The sequence below is a fragment of the Cervus elaphus genome, chromosome 27, assembly GCF_910594005.1.
Source record: "Cervus elaphus chromosome 27, mCerEla1.1, whole genome shotgun sequence".
NCBI lineage: Eukaryota > Metazoa > Chordata > Mammalia > Artiodactyla > Cervidae > Cervus > Cervus elaphus.
In genome coordinates, this window is record NC_057841.1 from 25,690,371 (window position 1) to 25,717,087 (window position 26,717).

General features: G+C 38.2%; 1 protein-coding gene across 1 annotated transcript; it reads right to left on the minus strand.

Moving 5' to 3' along the window:
* Positions 1-22,443: 22,443 nt before the first annotated feature.
* On the minus strand, positions 22,444-23,139 carry LOC122684745 (high mobility group protein B3-like). Its single transcript, XM_043889055.1, has one exon. The coding sequence runs from the start codon at positions 23,137-23,139 to the stop codon at positions 22,444-22,446; it is 696 nt and encodes a 231-aa protein (XP_043744990.1).
* Positions 23,140-26,717: the final 3,578 nt, after the last annotated feature.

Sequence of the window (26,717 nt, forward strand, 5' to 3'; positions counted from 1 at the left end):
GCTGTGCAGGGGCCTGATGTTCATATTAAGTAAAAGAATTTACAATAGAAAAAAACAAAAGTGGTGGTGTTGGTGGTTTGGTGGTGGTGAAGATGTCTGAGTGGTCTTACCTTTAAGTGGGAAATTGAGCCACTTAACCACAGAAAAGCAATTGTGACCAGATTGAGTTTCCTTTGGTTTGGGGCTTCTGTATGGATTGTCTGGTTGGTTAGATGCCAAGCCTAATAGGTTGACAGAAGTGAAGTAAAGTGAAGTCGCTCAGTTGTGTCCGATTCTTTGAGACCCCATGGACTATAGCCTACCAGGATCCTCAGTCCATGGGATTTTCCAGGCAAGAATATCGGAGTGAGTTGCCAATCCGTTCAAAATTGCCCTTTGAAAGGGAAATTATGGCAGCTGAATCTGAGTTTTCTCTTTCTCTAGGAATGTATGGTCAAGCCCAGGAATATTTTCTCTTTGTTGATGGCTTCTTGTAAGAGGACATATTTATCCTTGAAAATAGTTCTGTTCTCATGTCAGGGGATACCAAAAAGTACTTGTCAGTGGTTTGAACTGGAGCTCGATTTAACACAGCTGGTGGCCTGTCTCCCTTTAGGGTCAGGGCAGAGGCAGACACTGTATTTTGCTTAGTTTGTTTTTCAGTAATATTAAAGAAACTAGGGTTATGACTCATATAAAAATGCTATTTACTTCTGTTAAAAAAAAAACATATTAAAGGTGAAGTATTGCTTTCTTTGAATCTCTTGAGTATCTCTGCATTTATCCCTTGATTTTCAGGTTCTGCATTTATCCTACACTGGAAGAAGTGACTTACTACTCTTTCTACTTTTTGTATTTATGCTTTATGTACAGTACAGAAAACAAAGACTGAAAGCAAAAAATATGTTTTGGCCATACTGTTGGGGCAATGGGGGCATTCTTTCCAGTGACATTTAAGACAGCTGATACTTACCTTTTCAAGAGCTGAAGTTATCACATTTTTACACATCCTAAATATGTTGCACATTACCATAACCACAAAAAGAGGGCATACTGAAGAATTTTAAAGCTGTGATTTACTTTTATATTTAAAATATTGATATTTAAATACAATTTGGAGGAATTGTGGAAGCATGGAGATAAGGATACATACTTCTTATTTATCAATCCAGTTTTCTCTTACCATTCCCATGAAGTTGAATCTTAGAAGATAGTGATCTTATAATCACTGAATTCAATGACTTCTCAATCCTTATCCTTCCTGAACTCTAGTATTTTTGTCACTGACAGCCTATCCTTTTTAAGTTCATTTTATTTTTTTAGTTTCTAAGACACTATTTTTTCTCTCCTGCTCCAGCCACACTGTGCCTGGGTGGTTCTTCTTCACTGTCTGCTCCCTGCCTCAGGCTTCCGCTGAGCTCATCATCACTTTCCTTGTATATCCCTTCTGTCGGGGGGCTGATTTCATTCATCTCATACATAAATGATCCCCCAATTTGTATCTTCATTCCTGTCTTGTTTACTAAAGGAAAACTGTTTCTCCATTCATGACACTTTCAACACCAAATGTGTGGGTTTCCCACACCAATCAATTCTCCAGTTCTCTGCAAACGTAAGTTATTAACAGCCAAAGAATGCTCAAACTACCGCACAATTGCACCCATCTCACATGCTAGTAAAGTAACGCTTGAAATTCTCCAAGCCAGGCTTCACCAATATGTGAACCGTGAACTTCCAGATGTTCAAGCTGGTTTTAGAAAAGGCAGAGGAACCAGAGATCAAATTGCCAACATCCGCTGGATCATCGAAAAAGCAAGAGAGTTCCAGAAAAACATCTGCTTTATTGACTATGCCAAAGCCTTTGACTCCAAAATCATAACAAATTGTGGAAAATTCTTAAAGAGATGGGAATACCAGACCACCTGACCTGCCTCCTGAGAAGCCTGTATGCAGGTCAGGAAGCAGCAGTTAGAACTGGACATGGAACAACAGACTGGTTCCAAATAGGAAAAGGAGTACATCAAGGCTGTATATTGTCACCCTACTTATTTAACTTAAATGCAGAGTACATCTTGAGAAACACTGGGCTGGAGGAAGCACAAGCTGGAATCAAGATTGCCGGGAGAAATATCAATAACCTCAGAAATGCAGATGACGCCACCCTTATGGCAGAAAGTGAGGAAGAACTAAAGAGCCTCTTGATGAAAGTGAAAGAGGAAAGTGAAAAAGTTGGCTTAAAGCTCAACATTCAGAAAACTAAGATCATGACATCTGGTCCCATCGCTTCATGGAAAATAGGTGGGGAAACAGTGTCTGACTTTATTTTGGGGGGCTCCAAAATCACTGCAGATGATGATTGCAGCCATGAAATTAAAAGACGCTTACTCATTGGAAGGAAAGTTATGACCAACCTAGACAGCATATTAAAAAGCAGAGACATTACTTTGTCAACAAACGTCTGTCTAGTCAAGGCTATGGTTTTCCCAGTAGTCATGTATGGATGTGAGAGTAGGACTATACAGAAAGCTGAGTGCAGAAGAATTGATGCTTTTGAACTATGGTGTTGAAGAAGACTCTTGAGAGTCCCTTGGACTACAAGGAGATCCAACCAGTCCATCCTAAAGGAGATCAGTCCTGGGTGTTCATTGGAAGGACTGATGCTGAAGCTGAAACTCCAATACTTTGGCCACCTGATGTGAAGAGCTGATTCATTGGAAAAGACCCTGATGCTGGAAGGGATTGAGGGCAGGAGGAGAAGGGGACGACAGAGGATGAGATGGTTGGATGGCATCACCGACTCAATGGACATGGGTTTGGGTGGACTCCTGGAGCTGGTGATGGACAGGGAGGCCTGGCATGCTGCGATTCATGGGGTTGCAAAGAGTCAGACACGACTGAGTGACTGAACTGAACTGAATACAATCTAATTCAGTTCTGACCCTGACTACCCAGTTGGCACAGACCCCACAGGTTAAAGGTTGAGTCCCACAAGACTGCCCCCAACTTGAGACAACAATTTTAAGTAGTGGGTTCCAGCTTATCCACATTTCTGTCTGACTTGGCTATGAATTTGAGGTTTGCACAGCTCCCCCTCAGGTTTAATAATTTGCTCTAAAGGCTGACAGAACTCAGGGAAATACTGGTTTATTATAAAGAATACAAGTGAACAACCAGATGAAGAGGTATTTAAAACGAAGTCAGGAAAGGTCTTGAGTTTGGGAGCTTCTGTCTCCATAGAGTTTTGGTTGTGTCACCTTGCCAGTAGCTCTCTGAACCCATCATTTAGTGTGTTTATGGAGCTTCTGTTACATCAGTCAGTTCAGTCGATCAGTCATGTCTGACTCTCTTCGACCCCATGGACTGCAGCATGCCAGGCTTCCCTGTCCATCACCAATTCCTGGAATTTGCTCAAACTTGTGTCCATCGAGCTGGTGATGCCATCCAACCCTTTCATCCTCTGTGCCCCCTTCTCCTCCTGCCTTCAACCTTTCCCAGCATCAGAGTCTTTTCCAATGAGTCGGTTCTTCGCATCAGATGGCCAAAGTATTGGAGCTTCTGTTAAAAGGCACAACTGATTAAGTTATTGACCACTGACAGTTATTGATAACTTAATCCCTAGTTTCTCTCCTCTCCCTGGAGGTCACTGGGTGAGGCTAAAAATTCCAATCCGCTGATCATGTGGTAGGAATTAGCATAAACTCAGGTATAGTTGAAAGGGCTTATTATGTAACAAAAGGCACTCCTCTCACCCCACCACTTGGGAAATTCCAGGGGATTTAGGCGTTCTGTGCCAGAAACTGGGGATGAAGACCAAACATGTATTTCTTATTATATCGCAAAATTATATCTGTGCTGTGCATAGTCACTCAGTCATGTCCGACTCTTTAAAACCCCGTGGACTGTAGCCTGCCAGGCTCCTTTGTCCATGGGATTCTCCAGGCCAGAATACTGGAGTGGGTTGCCATGTCTTCCTCCAGGAGATCTTCCCAACCCAGGGATCAAACCCAGGTCTCATGCATTGCAGGCAGATTCTTTACGATCTGAGCCATCAGGGTAGCCCCAATATTGTATCTACCAAGCCCCAAATCTTTTTTTTTTTATATTTATTTACTTGGTTACATCGGGTCTTACTTGTGGCACACAGGATCTCTCTTACTTGCATAGTGTGAACTCCTAGTTGTTTCATGTGGGATCGAGTTCTCTGACCAGGAATTGAACCTGTGCTCCCGTGCATGGGGAGCACAGAGTCTTAACCACTGGACCACCAGGAAAGTCCCAAGCCCCAAATCTTACTTTCCAACCTGTGAGGACATCTGTCGTGGACAGTTCACCAATGCTTCTACATTCATACAGCCAAATCAAATTGGACTACCTTCTTCCATTTTTACTCTTATTAAAATTAATTATTATATTGTAGCATTTTTATAGTAGAATAATTACTTCTTGCATTTTTTACCCTCACATATCGTGAGTAAGTAGAAATTTTAGGGTCAGTGGAAGGGACTGGGAAAAATCGGTCATTTAAAAACTTTAGTCATATCGACTCATCATTTGAAATAGATCAGATTTGTCATCTTCTCCTTTTTACTGTTTTAATTCAAGCCTTTATTATCTTTCTAGTAATAGCTTCTTAATTGATCTCCTTGACTCACGTCTGCCCTCCTATTCCCATGAATCTTGCAGGTTGCTGCCAGACTTAACATGAATCTGATGATGTAATCATCTTCTTAATTTCTTTTTAAAATTAAAATTCCTTATTTTTAGAAATGATCCTTAAAAGGAAGTTTTTATTACCCTTTATTTTTGTTTTGTTTTAAAAGGTAAATTTCCTTTTTTTTTTTTTTAAGCAAGCTAAACTAACATCATCACTGTGGTCTTCATCACTTTGACAAACATGTAACGTGTCTAGACTGCTTGCACACAGTTAGGGTGCAGGAAGATTTAACAATTGGTCCTGCACTCACTGACTCAGGCAGCTGTATAGTAGCCCTGGAGTGATGTTGTGTGATTGTACTTCCTCCAGTTCTTGGCTACCATACAGTCCCCGGTGAGTCCGAGCTGAAACTGCACACAATTGTGCCACAGAAATCTCCAAGTTTCAGATGAAATTCAGGTTCTAACCTGCCTCACACTTGACACATTTCTAAGCTTAGTGGCTACCCCCTTATATAATTTTAAACAGGTCTCAAGTCAATTTTGCAGTTAAACAAGTATAGTCAGTTTAGCTTTGTGTTTAAATAGCAACAGATTTCTAAGTCTCCTAGGAAACTGGGTGGTAACTAGGAACTCAAATAATAACCCTTTAAATAGAGAGCATGTCAGGATCTCTTAAATCTTTAAAAGCAAGGACACTTAATTAACAGCTTATGTAGGTAAGCATGATGATGACATGGCAGAATGAAATAAGTCTGCTGATGACTGAATCTAACCACACCACACCAAACAAGCCCAAACAAGTAATAGTTTATCCTTATTATCTAACTTGCCCAATATTTTATCATAATTTTAATATTCTATAAAAGAGTTATATGCTAGTAACATCCTACAGGTATAATAAAATACATGAAAATGTTGAATGTCAAACAGTACTTATGCTATGAGATAAATTCTCCTGTTTTTACCAAATCATACACTTGTACAAAAAATGAGTAGTACATCAATTGACCTTAAAACCCTCACGAGTTGTTTGCAGTTGTTCGATCATATTATTATTACTAGTCTCTGTGTTAACAAAATGGTTATATAAAAAGGGTTAGTATCATAAACTGTAAAAATTTATCACATGTTAGTCATGTTTATTATTACAGACTGAAAAGTCATCACAAGTGTTTATAAGAGGTGTTCCAGATTACTCAAGCATTTTTTAATTTCTTTTATTTCAGTTTCTTTCCCAAGCTCCCTTGTTCTTTACCTCTTTCCTCTCTGGCTTGGCAGGGACCTTGCTAGTTTATGTTGTGTTATACCTATTGTGAATTAACAAGCAGGTGATAATTAGCAACAGTGGTGGCACTGGATCTAGCTGTAAGATGGTTGAAACTATCCAATGACCTCTACCATTTTGGGCATCCAGTTGGTTGGAACTAATAAAGTAGCTAAATCTTTGTTTACTCTGTCTCCCGTAAAGTTCTTCAGTTAGTCAGTCAGTTCAGTCACTCAGTCAGGTCCGACTCTTTGTGACCCCATGGACTGCAGCATGCCAGGCCTCCCTGTCCATCACCAACTTCCAGAGTTTACTCAAACTCACGTTCATTGACAGTGATGCCATCCAACCATCTCATCCTCTGTCATCCCCTTCTCTTTTCCCCTTCAATCTTTCACAGCATTAGGATCTTTTCAAATGAGTCAGTTCCTCGCATCAGGTGGCCAAAGTATTGGAGTTTCAGTTTCAGCGTCAGTCATTCCAGTGACTATTCAGGACTGATTTCCTTTAGAATGGAATCTCCTTGCAGTCCAAGGGACTCTCAAGAGTCTTCTCCAACACCACAGTTCAAAAGCATCAATTCTTCAGCGCTCAGCTTTCTTTATAGTCCAACTCTCAAATCCATACATGACTACTGGAAAAACCATAGCTTTGACTAGATGGACCTTTGTTGGCAAAGGAATGTCTGTGCTTTTTAATATGCTGTCTAGGTTGGTCATAGCTTTTCTTCCAAGGAGCAAGTGTCTTTTAATTTCATGTCACCATCTGCAGTGATTTTGGAGCAAAAAAAAAAAAAATAGTCTGTCACTGTTTCCTCATCTATTTGCCATCATGACCAGATGTCATGATCTTAGTTTTCTGAATGTTGTGTTTTAAGCCAACTTTTTCACTCTCTTCTTTCACTTTCATCAGGAGGCTCTTTAGCTCTTCTTTGCTTTCTGCCATAAGGGTGGTGTCATCTGCATATCTGAGGTTATTGATATTTCTCCCGGCAATCTTGATTCCAGCTTGTGCTTCCTCCAGCCCAGCATTTCTCATGATGTACTCTGCATTTAAGTTAAATAAGTAGGGTGACAATATACAGCCTTGATGTACTCCTTTTCCTATTTGGAACCAGTCTGTTGTTCCATGTCCAGTTCTAACTGCTGCTTCCTGACCTGCATACAGGTTTCTCAGGAGGCAGGTCAGGTGGTCTGGTATTCCCATCTCTTTAAGAATTTTCCACAGTTTGCTGTGATTTTAGAGTCAAAGGCTTTGGCATAGTCAATAAAGCAGAAATAGATGTTTTTTCTGGAACTCTCTTGCTTTTTCGAGGATCCAACAGATGTTGGCAATTTGATCTCTTATTCCTCTGCCTTTTTGAAATCCAGCTTGAACATCTGGAAGTTCACGTTTCATGTATTGCTGAAGACTGGCTTGGAGAATTTTGAGCATTACTTTGCTAGTGTGTGAGGTGAGTGCAGTTGTGCAGTAGTTTGAGCATTCTTTGGTATTGCCTTTCTTTGGGATTGGAATGAAAACTGACCTTTACTAGTCCTGTGGCCACTGCTGAGTTTTCCAAATTTGCTGGCATATTGAGTGCAGCACTTTCACAGCATCATCTTTTAGGATTTGAAATGGCTCAACTGGAATTCCATCGCCTCCACTAGCTTTGTTTGTAGTGATACCTCTTAAGGCCCACTTGACTTCTCATTCCAGGATGTCTGGCTCTAGATGAGGGATCACACCATCGTGATGATCTGGGTCGTGGAGATCTTTGTTGTATAGTTCTTCTGTGTATTCTTGCCACCTCTTCTTAATATCTTCTGCTTCTTTTAGATCCATACCATTTCTGTCCTTTATTGAGCCCACCTTTGCATAAAATGTTTCCTTGGTACCTCTAATGTTCTTGAAGAGATCTCTAGTTTTTCCCATTCTATTGTTTTCCTCTATTTGCACTGATCACTGAGGAAGGCTTTCTTATCTCTCCTTGCTATTCTTTGGAATTCTGCATTCAAATGGGAATATCTTTCCTATTCTCCTTTGCCTTTTGCATCTCTTCTTTTCACAGATATTTGTAAAGTTCTTTGGTGGTTCTAAATACTCAGGAGAAATAAGCACGGGAGTTTTGAGATACTGTCCTGTTACATGCTGCCACCTCTCGGCCAGATAAAGCAGGACAGCTTTTGTCGGATCGCAGAGGAGTCTGCCATGAACGTGAAATTCCTCATTCCCACTAACATTTAATATTTTCTAAACATAGTAATTTGGATTTTCAACATCTAGAGGATTCATCAAATATTTAAATTACAAAGAAAAATCTTACAACATCCAAAGGAACCAAGTAATCTGAAATGCTTTCCATGGAGTTATATAAGGATGCTGTAAAAGAGTAAACTCTGAGTTACATGAACAGAAAGAGAATTAGCCTTGGAGAATTTTACAGTGAAACTCTTAAGCTTCAATTTGTCTTAGGCTTATTCAGTCTTGTAAGTTTGTCATCTCATCTTTCTAAGAGTCATGGATACATAAACCAAGATAACCTTGGCCTAAATGAAAAGTGGGCTGTTACAACATCATTAATATAGTGAATATGTGCTACAACACCTAATTTTTTGATATTTAATTAACAATGTTTATTAATCATCAGCAAACCAAGCACTTTACTAGATTCTGTGTAACTACTATAATGAATAGAAGACAGGGTCCTGCCTTCTGGAAACCTGTCTAGAGACCGATGTGGAGAGACATCAACTGAATTCTAGAACACAGTAAGGTGCAGTAAACATAAAGTATTTTGGGAGCAAGGAGGAGGAACTCTAAATCCCTACTTGGATTATGGGATATAACAGATAAAGCAGATTAATGTAAATATTCTTTTATCAATGTGCTAGTTTGCAGCTGACAAATGCAGGCTTCAATTTATGTCTCCATAATAAAAGTGGTTTAATCCCCAGTTTTAATGTGTTATCAGATTTCTATCTAAAGTATATGTTACTCACTGTAAATTTTCCTTCATTTTCTTCTCTCAAGGGAAATATTTAAATTTGGAAAAATTGTGTACTCTTTCCATAGTTAAGATATAAGTCATTTAATAACACTTAGCCAGAAATGACTAGAGGCTATGAGAGTGCTGTACTTATAATCTCTCTGTTGTTTTATTCACTCAGTTGTGCCCAACTCTGCAACCCCATGAACTGTAGCCCGCCAGGCTCCTCTGTCTGGGATTTCCCAGGCAAGAATACTGGTGTAGTTTGCCATTTCCTTCTCCAGGGGATATTCCTGACTTAGGGATCACACCTGCGTCTCCTGTAAGTCTCCTGCATTGTAGGCAGATTCTTTACTGCTGAGCCACCAGGGAAGCCCTATAATCTCTCTTGTTTTAATATTTAGTGTTTTAGGAATGATCACTTTTTTATGATCACTTACCAAAACTGTAATCATGCTGCCCTCCCATTTTATAATTTAGGTTACTGTTCTGTAAAAAACCCCTTCTTTAAGTTGATTTTTAGCTCTATGGGTCTTTGAGAATGTCATGCCCTTCAGCCTTTCTATTTATGTGGCTGCCTCTTGCAGCTTGCAGGATCTTGGTTCTCCGACCAGGGATTGAACCTGGGCCCTCAGCAGTGAAAGCAAGGAGTCCTAACCACAGGACTGCCAGGGAATTCCCTCCCTTCAGCTTTTAAATTTATTTTGTTTAGAATGAAAGGACAAGTTTTGCCAGTCCAGAATGAATGGACAAGTGAATGACTAAATGAATGACTAAATAAGTAAATGAATAAAGAGATAAATAATTCCACACAGTACATATGTATATAGACAAAAAATTGTTGGAATATTTCTCTCAAGTTTGAGTTTGCTGCTGTAATGAACTGTAACTCTTTGGTATTTCTCACTCCTTATCTTTCTATTGCAAAAACTGCTTCCCTCCTCTGCCAATTGCCTATCTTCCTTGTTGTCTTTTTAAAAAAAATTTGTCTCTTTAAATAGTGTGGCGTTTCTAGACTTCAGAATTTTATAAAATTCAGTTGTTCATGTCTTTAAAATTTGCTAAATACTTTTATTATTGCCCTATTTTAAAGTAAATTTAATTTCCTAGACTGAGTGGGAAATGAGTGTGATGTCATCTTTTGGCACTTTGATCCAGGGGCTCTTGGTAGTATCTTAAGACTCCCAGTCTCTGATTAGGTGTTTATCAGAATATTTTCAGTCTGTATGAGTTGCTTGGGATGCTTTTTAATGGAGGCTAAAATGAATAAAACAATCCTTTCTGAGTCTGCTTAAGAGTTGTTTTTAATCCAATATTTTGAACAGATAAATTTTTGAGTGATTCAAAACAGTAGCAAAAAGTATAAAATGAAAATTTTTCTCATCTACTTAGTTCTCACCTACCTGCCTACCTTCTGGATAGCCAACATAAGTGGTTTGTTATATGATCCTGGGAAATATTGAAGGTGGGAGGAGAAGTAGACAACAGAGGTTGAGATGGTTGGATGGCATCACTGACTCAATGGACATGAGTTTGAGCAAACTCCGGGAGATGGTGAAGGACAGGGAAGCCTGGCGTACTGCAGTCCATGGGGTCACAAAGAGTCAGACATGACTGAGCAACTGAAAAACAACAACAGTGTCTCATCACAGAGTTTCTTCATGCATGTAAGCAATATATTTCTTATTTTACCCCTTTCACTCAAAAGGAAACATACTGTATATTCTGTTTTCACTTTACTTTTTTCAAAAAAAATTAATACTAGTTTTAATAATAGAGATTTTTCTGTATCATTTAGCTAAAGAATTTTTCCTTTTTCACAATTGCACAATATTCTGTCATGTAAAAATGTACTGAACAACTTAATCAGCTTTCTAGTGATGGACATTTAGGTTGTTCCCAATTTTTTGCTATTACAAACTGCTATAGGAATAACCAGATATATTTTTAAATATGATTTTTGATCTTACTGTTTTCTGTGAATATTTTCCCTCATTTACTCTTTTCTTTTTTTTTTTTTCTTTTGTTTTTTGCCATGCAGAACTTTTTGATTTTATATAGTCAACTTTGTCAGTTGTTTCTTCTGTGGCTTCTTTGGCATCATGGTAAGGAAAGCCTTCCACACTTCAAGGTTAAAAAGGAGTTTCTATTTTCTTCTAGTACTCTCATTGCTTTATTTTCATATCTATGTCTTTTATCCATTTAGAATTTTCCTGATATAAAGTGTGAATGTAGCCTTTTATTTCCAAGTGGCTGTCCAATAGCTATAGCACAATTTATTGAATAGCCCATCTTTCCCTGACCATTTTCAGGTAACATCCTGTTCATATACTAAATTTTTGTGTGTATTTGATTTATTTCTTGACTCTCTATTCTGTTCCTCTGGCTTTGTCTGGCTATATATGTGTCAGGTTTTCTAATTGGCTTTTGATTAATTAAACAGTATGTTTTTTCCTTTTGTTCAGTGAATAATGTACTGTGCTGTTGTGTTCAGTCGCTCAGTTGTGTCCAATTCCTTGGAGTCCCATGGAGTGTAGCCTGCCAGGCTCCTCTGTCCATGGGTTTTTCCAGGCAAGAATACTGGAGTGGGTTAGCATTTCCTTCTCCAGAGGATCTTCCCAACCCAGGGATCGAACCTGCATCTCTTGCACCAGCAGGTGGATTCTTTACCACTAGTGCCACCTGAAATAAGATTTTTTTTTTCTTTTGTTCAGTGAATAATATGGACAGTAAACATCTTGTGCTTTGGGAGGTATATTTTGATTCTCCAGGTAGACTGTGAACAAAGTCAGAGGGTAGATCTGTCCATGCCTACCCTTGATATGCTTCGTGTCCAGTCCTTTTGCTTTCATCCTGTAGGCCGATGTTTTCTTAAATGTGTTGATGAGATGCTTAAGACATTTATTAGTCATACAAGCTTCTTAATAATAGCTGTATGATGTGGACATGAAATAGATCATGTAAATAATCAAAGATAAAAAGTGGACTTGATCTTGCCTAGCTCTACAACAAAGGAAAAATCAGAAATATGGGAATAATCACTTAGTACTCATACAATAATTTTTCTTATAATGTATTGTTTCAGTTATTTCTTGCCGTAACTTGGTAAATACTGTTGTTGCATTTTACGGATGAGCAAACCCAAGGCACAGATTAGTCAGATGAGCTCAGATTCATAGACGGAGTGGTGGAGCCTGGATTTGAACTTAGGTAGAGCTTTTTCTTTGTTTTACTTTTGAGATAACTAGATTCACAGGAAACTGCAAAATCTACAGAGAGGACCTGTGTACCTTTTATCCAGTTCTCTCCAATGATTACATAAGATGTAACATAACCACTGGGGAAACTAGATACATATATTATGTTTTACATATATATATATATTCTTGAAACAAATGGAAGGTTTGTGGCAACCTTGAATTGAGCAGGTCTATTGGCACCATTTTCCCAACAACATTTGCTCACTTTGTGTGTCTGCATCACATTTTGGTAATTCTTGCAATACTTCAAACTTTTTCAGTATTACTGTATTTGTTGTGGTGATCTGTGATCAGTGATCTTGATGTTACTATGGCAAAAAAAGTTACAACTCATTGAAGGTTCAGATGATGTTTAGCATTATTAAGCAATACAATGTTTTTTAAATTGAAGTATAGTTGATTTACAATGTCTTAGTTTCTGGTGTACAGTGAAGTGATTCAGTTATACATGTATACACATATTCTTTTTCATATTCTTTTCTATTATGGTTTATTACAGAATGTTGAATATAGTTCCCTGTGCTATACTATAGTACCTTGTTGTTTATGTATTTTATATATAATAGTTTATATCTGCTAATCCCAAACTCCTAATTTATGCCCACCACAGCCTCTTTCTCCTTTGGTAACCCTAAGCTTGCTTTCTGTGTCTGTGAGTCTGTTTCTGTTTCATAAATAAGTTCATTTGTGTCATATTTTAGATTCTATACATGTGACATCATATAATATTTGTCTTTCTCTGTCTGACTTCCTTCACTTGGTATGATAATCTCTAGGAATATCCATATTGCTGCAAGTGGCATTATTTCATTCCTTTTTTTGGCCAAGTAATAGTCCATTGTACATATGCACCACATGTTTGTCCATTTGTCTGTTGATGGATATTTAGATTATCTCCATGTCTTGGCTATTGTAAATAGTGCTCCTAAGAATGTTGGAGTGATGCATCTTTTTGAATTATAATTGTCTTTGGATATATACCCAGGAGTAGATTTGCTGGATCATATGGAAACTTTTATTTTCAGTTTTTTAAGGAAGCTCCATACAGGCTATACCAGTTTACATTCCCACCAACAGTGTTGGAGGATTCCTTTTTTCCATGCCCTCCCCAACGTTTGTTGTTTGTAAACTTTTTAATGATGGCCATTCTGACAGGTGTGAGGTGGTACCTGTTTGTAGTTTTGATAAGCATTTCTCTAATAATTAGCAAAGTTGAGCATTTTTTGTGTGCTTTTTGGCCATCTGTCTTCTTTGGAGAAATGTCTGCTTAGGTTTTCTGCCCATTTTTTGATGGGTTGTTTGGTTTTTTATTATCGAGTTGTATGAGCTGTTTGTATATTTTGGAAATTAAGCAAGCTCTTGTCAGTATCATTGGTTGAAAATATTTTCTCCTAGTTTATAGGTGGTTTTGTGTTTTGTTTATGGTTTCCTTTGTTGTGCAAAAGCTTATGTTTGATTAGGTACCATTGTTTGTTTTTGCTTTTAGTTCTATTACCTGTAGAGACTGACCTAAAAAAAACATTGGTTTGATTTATGTCAAAGAATGTTTTGCCTGTATTCTCATCTAGGAGTTGTACAGTGTCATGTCTCATATGTAAGTATGCCATTTTGAGTTTATTTATGTGAATGGTGTGAGGGTGTGTTCTGAATTCATTGATTTGCGTGTGGCTGTCCAGCTTTTTCAACATCAGTTGCTGAAGAGACTCTCTTTTCTTCATTGTATATTCTTGCCTCCTTTGTTGACGATTAATTGACCATAAATGTGTGGATTTATTTCTGAGCTATCTATTCTACTCCATTGATCCATATTTCTGTTTTTGTAAACACTAAAGTATTTTTAAATTAAGGTGTACGTTGGAAAATAATGCTATTGCACACTTAATACACAACAGTATGGTGTAAACATACCTTTTATATGTACTGGGAAACTTAAAAATTTTGTGACTGTCTTTGTTGACAGTATTTGTTTTATTGCAGTGATCTGAACTGAAGCAGCGTTCTCTCTGAAGTATGTCTATGAAAGGATTGTGTAACCATGGTGGTGGTTTAGTCGCTAAGTCATATCCGACTCTTGTGACGCTATGGACTGCAGCCTGCCAGGCTCCTCTGTCCAAGGGATTCTCCAGGCAAGAATACCAGAGTGGGTTGCCATTTCCTTCTCCAGAGGATCTTTCCAACCCAGGGATCGAACCCCGGTCTCCGGCGTTGCAGACAGACTCTTTGCCAACTTAGCTATGAAGAAAGCCTCAAAAGCTAAGATTGATTGGAAGTGGCAGAAACTACTGGTGGTTTTATATAACCATAATACAGAGTTGGACACAACTGAGCGACTGAACTGAATACGGTATTAAAACTAGAAAACTGACAATGGTACAGTGTGTGTGTACAGTTCTATACCATTCTATAACAGGTATAGATTTGTGTAACCAGCACTACAGTTAAGATCCAGAGCTATTACTTTGCCATAAAGACTTCCCTCATACTGTCCCTTTACAGGGAAGATCCCCTGGAGAAGGAAATGGCAACCCACTGCAGTATTCTTGTCTGGAAAATCCCATGGACAGAGGAGCCTGGTGGGCTACAGTTTATGGGGTAGCATCCCTTTAGAGTCACACCCACTCCAACCCTAACCCTGGTAACTGCTAGTCTGTTTTCCATATTTTTAATTTCATCATTTTGAGAGTGTTATATAAGTGGAAAGATATAGTATGTGGACTTCTGAGGACTTTTTTTTTCACCAAGCATCATGATCTTGAGTGCCATCCATATTGTATGCAGTTTTGGTCATGGTTTTTATCCACTCTGCCAATCTCTCTTTAAGTGATGAATTTAGACTGTTTTCATTAATGTAATTGTTGATATGTTAGAGCTTAAGCATTCCATTTACTTTTCATTTTCTGTTTGTTCTCTGTTTCTGTTTTGCTTTCCTGTGGGTTACTAAAACATTCTTTGGAATTCCATTTTAATTTATCGATGGTATTTTGAGTGTATGTGTTATGATGTATAGCTTTCTGAGTGCTTGCTCTAGGCTTTATATTACACATACATAACCTATCATGGTCTACTCTTCCTGGCCTTTGTAGTTTGGAATCTTCCCTCCTCTGTTATAATGTAATTGTCAACTATTTCCTCTACTTACATTAAGAACCACATCAAATAATGTTATAATTTTTTTTGCTTCAACCATTAAACACAATTTAGAAATCTCAAGAGGTGAAGGAACATCTCTTGTATTTACCTAAATTTTTATTCTTTTTTGTTCTTCCTTTCTGATGGTCCAAGTTTCCTTCTTTTATCATTTCCTCTCTGATTTAAGAACTTCTTTTAGCTATTCTTTAGGGTAGGCCTGCTGGCAACAAATTATCTTACTTTTCTTTCATCTGAGGATGTCTGATTTTCCCTTTATCCTTGAAGGATATTTTCATGGATATAGAATTCTTTTCTTTCACTACTTCAAAAATATTTGTCATCTCTTTATGTGTTTTTTAATATGTAACAACCTAGGATTTTAGCGGTGCTTAGTAGAAATAATAGGGAGAGGTACATTTATGCCATCTTGTCCACAACCAGAAACCCATGGGACAGTTTTTAGTATTTAATATTGTTTGTATTTGAATTTGGAAAATGAAGACTCCAGGAGTTACCCAACATGTAGTTGATTTTTTTAAAGTATTCTAGAATTATTGTCAGTGATCCTAAAGTTGTATCTCCTGAAGCCACCAGAAAATGATGTCGAGAACAAAGCTTAAGATATTGGATGCAAACTCTAGATGCATTTCTAGGAAGTGTAACATAATTTATTTACCAACAGAAAAAGACACTAGAGTACAAATAAAAATGCCAGCTGAATATGTCCAGTGTTTGTCGTTTATTCTCTTTTGGACTGAGTACTTTCTGGGAGCTTAATGAAATAGCCCTTTGTGAAAGGAAAGGACTCCTTTCCAAAATTACACGTGCAGGGTTTTAGTGAGACACACAGTCATTAGTGTTGATTGCAGTTATGTAACTCATATTACCCAGGGTATTTAGCTTGCTTTGTTAGTGTCTAATCTAGTGCCAGACTCCCCAAAGTCCCTGCATTTGGCAAGGCCACAGTAAGATGAAATGCATAGCTGTTTCTTAAAAAAAAAAAAAAAAAATGCAGTCCAAGCTGTTCTCTAAGTTTTAAGCTTAGATTTAATCAAGTCCAGCCAAAATTATTCCACCCAGGAGCTATTATCACATTCTTCCTTTTGAAAGCATCTGAAACCACGGAGTTGTTGGCAGTTGCAGCCAATCCTTTAGAAAGAAAAAATTCTTATAACCTCCCAATTCGTAACTCCAACTTCCTTTTCCTGTTTAACGTCTTTATGGAGTTATTTAGGAAAAAATGAAAAGATTTAAGTTTTAATTTGTAAGCCTTCAATTTAATGCAAAGTAACTTTCTGCTAATGAAAAGGATACTGAATCCACAAGATACAGTAATTGGAAAACTGACTTATAAAGGATTAACACAGATTTCTCTCTCTCTAATCCCTCTGTCTCTTTAGTTAGAAAAAGAAAACATAAGAATGAAACCCCAAGACATAATAGCAGCAACCTCAGACTGACTTTAAGAACTATCAATTTTTATATATTTAAATTTTTTTTGAGTTGAAAAAACTCAAAGTTGAACTAAGCCATAACCCCCTTCCCCCATCCACATCTGTTTCTTCACTTTTTTAGAAATATATGTTTACATGAAGAAGGAAACACTTAAAGATGTATATGTTCTACTTAAACCTTGTCGGAACTATACCTGGTGGTGTTTGAGATCTCTTTCTGTTTTATAGCCACCTGCAGCCTAGGAAACAGATACTTTTTACTTGGTTGGACAGTTCCTATTAGGGAAGACCTTTTAGAGCTGATCATGAGTTGTACAGGATGTGCTTATACTAAACAAATTTGAGAAATACATAGAAACATACTTTTGGCTCCATCTTATATCAGTACCATTTCTCTTTCCTGGGGTCACCATTTCTACCTGTCCTAAGGCCTGGTTCTGCTTTCACATGGCAGTCAACAGAGTTTTGCTAATGTTGGTTTAAGGGATATATACAAAATGATTTAAGTAGGATATGAGCCCTCCCAATCTTTTTTGCTTTTTAAACAGGCTCTTTGGGAGATAAAAAGATGCTTTTCCTCTTTGCCTGCCTGAGGCTGATGGAAAGAGTTAGTTAGCATGCCATGTTGAAGGAGTGTGGACTCCTGGTTTGTGCTTGTTTGATATACACGTTAGACATTTTATGAATTATGGAAGCAATCCTGGGAGGAGAAGGGCTCTGACCTGAGCAAATCACTGGAGTGCAGCCATCCAGGGCCCTCAAGGGAAGAGCTTAAGCTAAAGGCCTTCCCTAGTTGGGCCATCAATCCAAATCAAGCAATAAATTGCAGGTGGCCATCTGCTTGCTTAATCATGGGTTTCTTTTTTCCTTTGGGTTGGTTATCATTGTCTGCTCTGACCACTTTTACTAATTAGCTGAAGCTTGATCATTAGGTGAATCACAGGTTCATTTTATCCTGAATGGGATATGGATTTAATTATTTTTCCATTTGGTTTAACCATTTGAGGGAAAATGTTAAAAAACTGTTGTTATTCTAAAGTTTACAAAGACCGGTTATTTAGAATCTGGGTTGATAGTTCACTTTTGCTGAGTCTGTTTGAATACTCCCAAATGAATTGCTTTATTCCTTTTCTCAGCTTGGCAGTAAAATGGTCATGTTTACATTTATTGTTTTTTTTAGAGCTAGATCGTATTCTTTGATGTTTATTAAGTTTATTAAATAATGCATGTATATCACAAAGGATCTAGTTATATGGTATAAAGGCAAAGTTTAGATAACTGGTGGTAAGAGTTTGGTTTTCACCCTTTTACTATGTTTATACAAATATGAGTATGAGATGAACTCAGAATTTAAGTGTAACAGATAAAGCTCTAGGTGAGTATTTCTATAATGTGTTGGGATGGAATATGGGAGTGAACAAGGGGAGCTTCGAAGGCAAGGTGGAAAACCTGGAAGCTTAAAGTCAGATTTGAAGTACATTAAAAGTTGAAATTTCTGACGATGATAACCAGTTTGGGAAACTGTTTATAGTTTTCAAACAGTTGAAGGTTAACTTCACTAAGCATAGAGTTTTCAAGGTCCGTCCATATTATAGTATATGTTATGCCATTTAGGAAAGGAATTCTAGGGTCACGGGGACCTGGAATTATTCTAGAATGAGGATCCCTTGTGTGAAGATAAGTGGAGAGGAGGACCAGAGTTGGGGCTCAGGGCATGAAACGGTGCATCAAGAAGGGCCTTGTGTTGCTTATTGAAGCAAGTGATTAGAAATGTTGAACTGCCTAACAATAGAGGGAAGGTTGAGTGTCTCCCCCTAATAAGAAGCCATAAACCACTGAAAAGTTTAATCATGGAGGCTATACAGCAACATGGAAAATGTTTATTGTGTATAAAATCCAATGTGATGTGTTCAGGCTGTAAAATTGAATGGACACTATGACTTTAACTACATAAAACATCAACTCAAGAATATCCATTCTAGGAATTTATCTCATCAATATACTTTCATATCTACATAAAGTTGATACCAAAATGTTTGTTGTGGCAGTTTGTAGTAACAAAAAAAAAATGCAAACAAGTGACTTGGTATTTTATAGGGACTGGGTAAGTAAATTATGCTACATCCACACACTGAAGTAACATGCAGTCGTTGAAAAGAATGAGACAGCTTTAAATACCAATATGAATGCCTCTCCAAGAAATATTTTAGGTGGAAAAAAAAGCAAGGTGTCAGGGTTTTGTGTGATGATTTTTCTTCATTTTTCCGAACATTCTTTTGTGCTTTTTTTTTTTTTTCATTTATTTTTATTAGTTGGAGGCTAATTACTTTACAATATTGTAGTGGTTTTTGTCATACATTGACATGAATCAGCCATAGATTTACAAGTATTCCCCATTCCGATCCCTCCTCCCACCTCCCTCTCCACCCGATTCCCCTGGGTCTTCCCAGTGCACCAGGCCCGAGCACTTGTCTCATGCATCCAGCCTGGGCTGGTGATCTGTTTCACCCTAGATAATATACATGTTTTGACTTTTGTGCTTTTTTAACTTAAAAAGCAAGACTGAGGAAAAATGAATGCCTAAGCAGCCCTGGGAGGGAGGTTTCATAAGCTCTAACCACCTCTTCTTATGTTGTTGAATTCTGGCACTCCTTAAATTTCAGCACACTTGTTCGTATCACAAGAGTTCATTGTCCCTGTTATGTTCAGAGGCAGAGTGCTATGATTTGGCTTCTATGAGTACAGTCATTTAAACATTGACCATGTCTGTACATTATGAATGATGAAAAATATGGTTTCTGAACCTCATTATTGGATTGTGATATAGCTAGACTCAAGAGAGAAAACTGAATTGTAGTGAAATCTGTGGCTTTGGCTAAGATTTCCCAAATGATTCATTTCTGTTAATGATTTCTGGCACAGTCTTATAAAAAAAAAAGGCACCTGGATGCTTTTTTTTTTTGGCTTTTCTGACTGAGCCTTAGCTTGCAAGCGGTGTTTTACCTATAGATATTATACTGCCTTTTATACCAACCTTTCTGACTCTTGATGACTATTTGGTCCTAATAGAAAAATTAAGGCAGATGATTCCTAAAACAAAAGGATCTGGGATTATTTTGAAAAGCCTGGGATACTGAGGTGATAAAATCAATCGAATCTTCTGAGTTTCTTCATTCTCTGTGTTCTGCAAGATTCATCAGACTCGTAAATATCTGTCATTGGTCTGCTGGACTATAGAGGGCGTTTCAAGGGCTAAGCTGGTACCATTTCTTATTAGTAGCACCTATGGAAGTACCAAATTATTAGTCCATGTTAGAGATCCAGTTTGAATTTCTCCTAGTTCTTGCATTTCAGTGTTTTTTATTTTTTCCAAATTCTTAATAATAATTACATAAATTACTTTTTCTGCACAGATGAAAAGGAAATGATCCTAGATTGGTTAAATTTTATTCCAGGCACAGGCAAATTGTTTATGTTTATAGCTTCCTTAATTGGCACATAAACTAACTTTTAACTGTGGCTTATCTCCTAAAAGATATGATTCATTAAATTTGGAGAAATTCCCTTGATTTATGCATCCAGGTTTCATGTGCTTTTTGCCGATGCTTCATTCAAATTAGCAAGTAATCAAATTGCTAATTAGTTTGGGATGGCAGCTCCTTCATATGAACCCAGATAATAAGCTGGAAAACGGGTGTTATATTTTTGAATTGAATTGTTGTCTCAGACCAGAATTCTGTTGCATTTTTTACCTTCTATTTTTTGAATTTGAAATCTTTCTATTCTAGAAACAGTACATTCTGTATATTTATTCTGCAAACTTTGCCATTTTTCCCCTCCAGGAGGTTGTCTGATTGATAATGGAGAGAGTAAGACAATTTTATAAGCAGAGTTCCTGACTGGTTTGAAAATTATGCCTTTTCCCTTGTAAAATTTGGCAGACAGCAGAGTATGGTGAAAAAAACAACAGGGGTTTGAAGTTAAGCCAAGGTTGGAATGCTAATGTACTAATTACTAGTTACTTTCACACAAGTTACTAGATGTGTACATTGGCAAATTAAAGCTTCCTAACACACAATTGCTTCAAATATAGAGTAGGCTTATAATCTTTGTCATGCTAGGAAATTTTGAGACATAATAAGAGAATACATGAAACTCTGGCATCTGTGATTTTCAGGTTGGCCTTCATTCCACAAATACAAACTACATTCTCAATGTCTCTTAAAAATAAATCTTCTTGATGACTTCTTATTAATTTATTTTTTACTGCTCCACTGCTGCATGCAAGATCTTATTTCCCCACCCAGGGATCAAACCCATGCCCCCTGCAGTGGAAGTGAAGGGATTCTAGACACTGAACTGCCAGGGAATTCCGCTTGATGACTTCTAATAAAAGGCTGCATCACAGAATAATTGATATTTTATCATCTAAAACCTTCTCTTATTCTGTATTTCTGCATATCTATTATATAATAATGATGATTAATGGTTATTTGTGTAACCCTTAGTCTAGAGGATCCTCCCAAATTATTAAAAATAGGGACTTAACACATGACTGCCTCTTTAAGCATTTTCACTATGTTCCAATTCTTTAAAAATAAGTAATCCAAAAAAAAAAATAAGTAATCCAGTTGATTGGATTTCCTTTTGGTTTCAGGCAAAACTTTCATGGTTTAGTACTGCATATTTCAACAGTGATAAATACATATTTGAAAACTATCTGTTGATTAGAATATAAACTTCCATAATTGTGCCAGATAACCAGTTTATTGAAAAATACTAAAAATAATATAGTAATACCACCCATTATCCAGTACTTACTATATGCCAAAGTCTTGCATGTTTGTTTCTTTTTTTAATGTAATATTGTTTATTTAACTTCAAAAACATTTCAACATTCTAAACATACCAAAAAAAAAAAAATAACGGAACATTGCAGATCGTGTTTAGTACAGAAGGTTCTTGAACTTTCACTGGTGCGGTGGCTCTTGGCTTTGCTGACAATGAAGAGTTCTACGGTTTGTTTTAAAAAAAAAACAACAAAACAGTTTAAAACTACCGCACTTCAACTAAAAAGGATCCAAAACACTTCTCATGCCAGCTGACCCCATCCCCCTTTTCCACAGAATGGCAGCGGGACGCTATGTCACTATGTACAAAAACAAGACAACCCGAAGCTAAATGGATGCCCACTGCAGTGTCCACAGGTCCAGCCCCGCAGTGCGCGCCCTGAGCATGCCCCTCCAGAAGGCATCACCCCCACAGGCCTCCACACCAAGCAAGGAGCATCAAGAGCGTGTCTTGGTTGCTTTGTTCTTTTTACAAACTATAGATATGTACAGTTGAGAACTTGGGATTTCTAGCCAATGACCATAGAAGTAACATACCACCTTACAAATTAAAAAAGTAAAAAATGCCAGAGACATCTTTAAATGCCTTGTCATACCAACAGCAAAGTGCACAGAGTGAGGAGAACATGAGACCCTTTTCTTTTTTAAAATGTTTGGAAATATGAACAGCTTTGATACAGTTTCCGGGTGCTCCAGACACCCATGGCCCTTCCTGTAAACCACTGACAATTGCTGAAGCACTTTGAGAGACCACGATATGATCATGATCCAACTGGGTAATTAAACCTAACGAGGGCAACAGACACGTCTAGGTTGAGAGGTGTGTCAATCACAGTGCTCCCTACCTTAAGGTATTCACAAGGAGACAGATCAACAGTTTTTTTTATTCCTCCTCCTCCTTCTCGTCCTCTTCTTCCTCATCCTCTTCATCTTCCTCTTCCACCTTTTCCCCGGCAACTTTAGCAGGACCCTTGGCACCATCAAACTTCCCTCTAGACTTACAGTCTGCGACATCCTTCTCATACTTCTTCAGTTTCGCTGCCTTGTTGATGTATGGCTGCTTCTCACTGTCACTTAAGTTATTCCACATCTCGCCCAGCTTCTTTGCCACATCTCTGATGGAGACGCCAGGGTTTGTAGACTTGATCTCGGGGTGGAATTCAGAGCAGAAAAGGAGAAATCCAGACAGTGGTCTCCTGGGGGCCTTAGGGTCCTTCTTCTTGCCTCCCTTAGCTGGTCTGTAATCCTTCATTTCCCAATCATAGCGCACTTTATCCACTTTTGCCATTTCATTGAATTTAGACTTCTCTTCCCTGGACATGGCCTTCCACCTCTTGGAGCATTTCTTGGAAAATTCAGCAAAATTGACAGGGACCTCCAGGTTTTTCTTCTTATGTTCCTCTCTGCACATCTGCACAAAAAAGGCATAAGCACACATCTTGCCTTTCGGTTTCTCGGGATCCCCTTTAGCCACGTTGACTGTATTGTTCGCTAGTCTGGGCAGTGCAGGGCCCGACGAGCGGCTCCGCGCTCCATACCCTTGTGCTATTTGCCTCCATGAGAGCCCAAAGTCTTGCATGTTTCTTAACCTGATCTCAGCATCTAATCTTGGCATTAACTTGGACCACAAGAGATGAGTAGTATTAGACAATTTCACAGATTTTTTAAGGTCACATAGGAAGTGAGTGGCAGAACAGACTTGAACCTACAGTTGTCTTAATTAGCTGCCTTACTCCAAAGCTTGGGCTCTTAACCTCCATGGAACTCCAGACTGCCTTTTATAACTGGTTTCTCCACAGTCTTTTTCTTATGCCTTGTGGTCAAGCCCCATTCTCCGAATGATTCTGCATAGGAAAATGAATTGTGGCTTATTATTATGTGAAAGACCCTGATGCTGGGAAAGATTGATGGCAGGAGGAGAAGGGGACGACAGAGGATGAGATGGTTGGATGGCATCACCAAGTATGATGAGATGGTTGAATGGTAGGAGTTTGAGTGAACTACGGGAGTTGGTGATGGACAGGGAAGCCTGGCGTGCTGCTGTCCATGGAGCTGCAAAGAGTCGGACATGACTGAGCTGATTATGTGTTTTCATATGCAAGTCATAAAAGACTATTTCAGCAGGAGGGAAAATGTACTGGCAAGGAGCCAAACAGTGCCACATCTCTGAGCTGATGGGTACAAAGGCCACACCATCTTTAACATCACTGTTGAAGACAAAGGTACTCAACAGTGTGGCAAGTCTGCTGTGAGTCATTTCCCTTTGTCAAGGCCAGAATGTAGTAATGGAAAGGTTACCTTTCACACTCAGTAGAAAATAAAATCAAAGAATGGGAAGACTTGCTGGTAATAACTGCAGAGAGATGACCTGGCAACATGAGCCTGTGATGGAGAAGGATTCTAATCTCTCGGTGGAGACACATTGAAAGTTGACAGCCATCTAGACTGTTGTACATGTGGTATGTGCTTTTTTCCTGGACAAAGGGTCCAGCAGCACTGTAAAATTCTCTAGGGTATTCATAATCAAAATACTGTTAAGAGTTAGCTCATCTAAATTTAGCCTTACAAAAGTGATTTTTAAAAAGATATAAAGATGGAGTTGAACATACTTTCTGGGGATGTAATTATGTATGGTTTTACATTCACCACTCCAGATAAAGAGCTAAATTAGGCAGTATTGCCTAATGTTTAAGAGCAGTAAGTTTGGGAAATCAGTGAGTGGGTTTGAATCATTATCACTGTCCTAGCCGTTTTTAACTTCTTAGGCTCAACTTCCTCATCTGTAAAGTGGGAATAGTAATATATATATTTAAAAGTTATATATATATATATATATATATATATATATATATATGTATAAGTGAGTTGTTATGGGTGTTGTATGAGGAAATTTAGATTATCTATGCAAAGAAAAGTATAAATTATCTAAATAGAGCAAACAGGTTCTATACAGGTTCACAGATATTCAGTAAAGATTATAGTCAGAGCCCCATGGCTTTTATCTTAAAGCATAAAACAGTTTAGCGAATCTAGCCAGTGTCCAGAACACAGAAAACAGAACAATAGAAGTAACTTAGTTTAAGTCAAGGGAAGTGAGTCTTCAGCAAAACTGAGGCAGGAGGTGTGAGAGAAGACAGCGGGTTTGCTGTGCTTGAAGCAGATCTCCAGGTTACAATGGGGAGGCTGGGTGGAGGATTTAGGAATCATCTGAGTAGTTGCTGGAAATACGTGATGCAGCTTTGCAGTAACTTCAGATACAAGAGTGGGTCGCACACCACATTAACCATGTTCAGATGCTTCAGGGTTTAATTATATAAACAACTTCTCGAGGGGATATCCCAACTGCTTGCAAAGCCATGCCTCATTTATTATAGTCATGAACACACACGAGTCCTCATGTTGAAAAATATATTAGTTTATAATTGGGAGGTGGGGTGGGAGATGGAAACGAAGGCCTTGGTAACTGAAAATGCTCCAGAGGTTCCATTGCTCTTACAACAGTTATAAGACAGGCAGGCACAATCCTTCAAGCAGGAATGAGGCTCATTTGCAGGTCAGTTTTCCTCAGCCTGCTTTTAAAAGAAGGTGTTAGTGTAAAAGAAAAGTGTCTGCACAATAAAATTTAAAATTTCCCAACAGAAATTGAAATAAGAGAAAATATTTTTAACGATAATTCAGTTCAGATCAGTCGCTCAGTCGTGTCCGACTCTTTGTGACCCCATGAACTGCAGCACGCCAGGCCTCCCTGTCCATCACCAACTCCCGGAGTCCACTCAAACCCATGTCCATCGAGTTGGTGATGCCATCCAACCATCTCATCCTCTGTCGTCCCCTTTTCCTCTTGCCCTCAATCTTTCCCAGCATCAGGGTCTTTTCAAATGAGTCAGCTCCTCGCATGAGGTGAGTGGCCAAAGTATTGGAGTTTCAGCTTCAACATCAGACCTTCCAATGAACACCCAGGACTGATCTCCTTTAGGATGGACTGGTTGGATCTCCTTGCAGTCCAAGGGACTCTCAAGAGTCGTCTCCAACACCACAGTTCAAAAGTACCAATTCTTTGGCGCTCAGCTTTCTTCACAGTCCAACTCTCACATCCATACATGACTACTGGAAAAACCATAGCCTTGACTAGACGGACCTTTGTTGGCAAAGTAATGTCTCTGCTTTTTAATATGCTGTCTAGGTTGGTCATATTAGCAACCTGAAAAACTTAAAGATGGTAACTAAGATTTTTCTTCCCCCGTGACTCAGCAGTAAAGAACCCGCCTGCAAAGCAGGAGATCGCAGGAGCTATGGGTTTTATTCCTAGGTTGGGAAGATCCTCTGGAGAAGGAAATGGCAACTCACTCCAGTATTCTTGTCTGGAGAATCCCATGGACAGAGGAGCCTGGTGGGCTGCAGACCGTGGGGTTGCAAAAGAGTCGGATACGATTTAGCAACTAAGCAATTAATATTTTAAATTAGTTATTTCCTTGATGTAGTAATTTATATTAAACTTCCTAGCATGGAGCTCGGTATATAGTAGGCTTCACATGTTTTTCTTCTCCTCTGCCTTTTCATATCTTTCCTGTTCAATGAGAGCTTCAAAGCTGTCAAGGACCCCAGTCACAATACCACAGTGGTGTTTTATGTGATAAAATATCTTTTTTTTAAACTCACAAATATATCCTGCCTAAGATTTGTGTGTTCTCTTCAGAGCTAAACATTTTTTGTTTTCCCAGGGTATGAAATCTTTTAACAAATAGAAACAGAATTTTTTTCCTCTGCAGTAAAGGCCATAGAAAAGTTTATGGACTTGTCCTTGGCTTTTATGAATGGGATGTGAAAATACCCACTTCCCTTTCCCAGAGGCTGTTTCAGAGAAAACCTCTTTTCTCATTCTAAAATACTTACGTTCTAAATCCTTACACAAAGCTATTAATTTATATTTGCTGATTTGACTGAATGTATACTCTCAGTCTTAAAGCATTTCAAGTTCTTTTTGGCAACCACAGGAAGTTTCCATGTTCTGAAAGGGAATGTTCAGTTTACTTTTCTTCTTTAATTATGTGGTTTTAACCCTATCAAAAGAGGTAAGTTTTGATAGGAAATCTAGAAAGTATGATGGGAGGGTGAGGGAGAAGCAAATCCTGAGGACTTTTTGGCAAGCAGCAAGTT

Coding starts and splice junctions, on each gene's coding strand:
- LOC122684745 (XM_043889055.1), bottom strand. CDS start 23,139: ATGCAAGACTTTGGGCTCTCATGGAGGCAAATAGCACAAGGGTATGGA.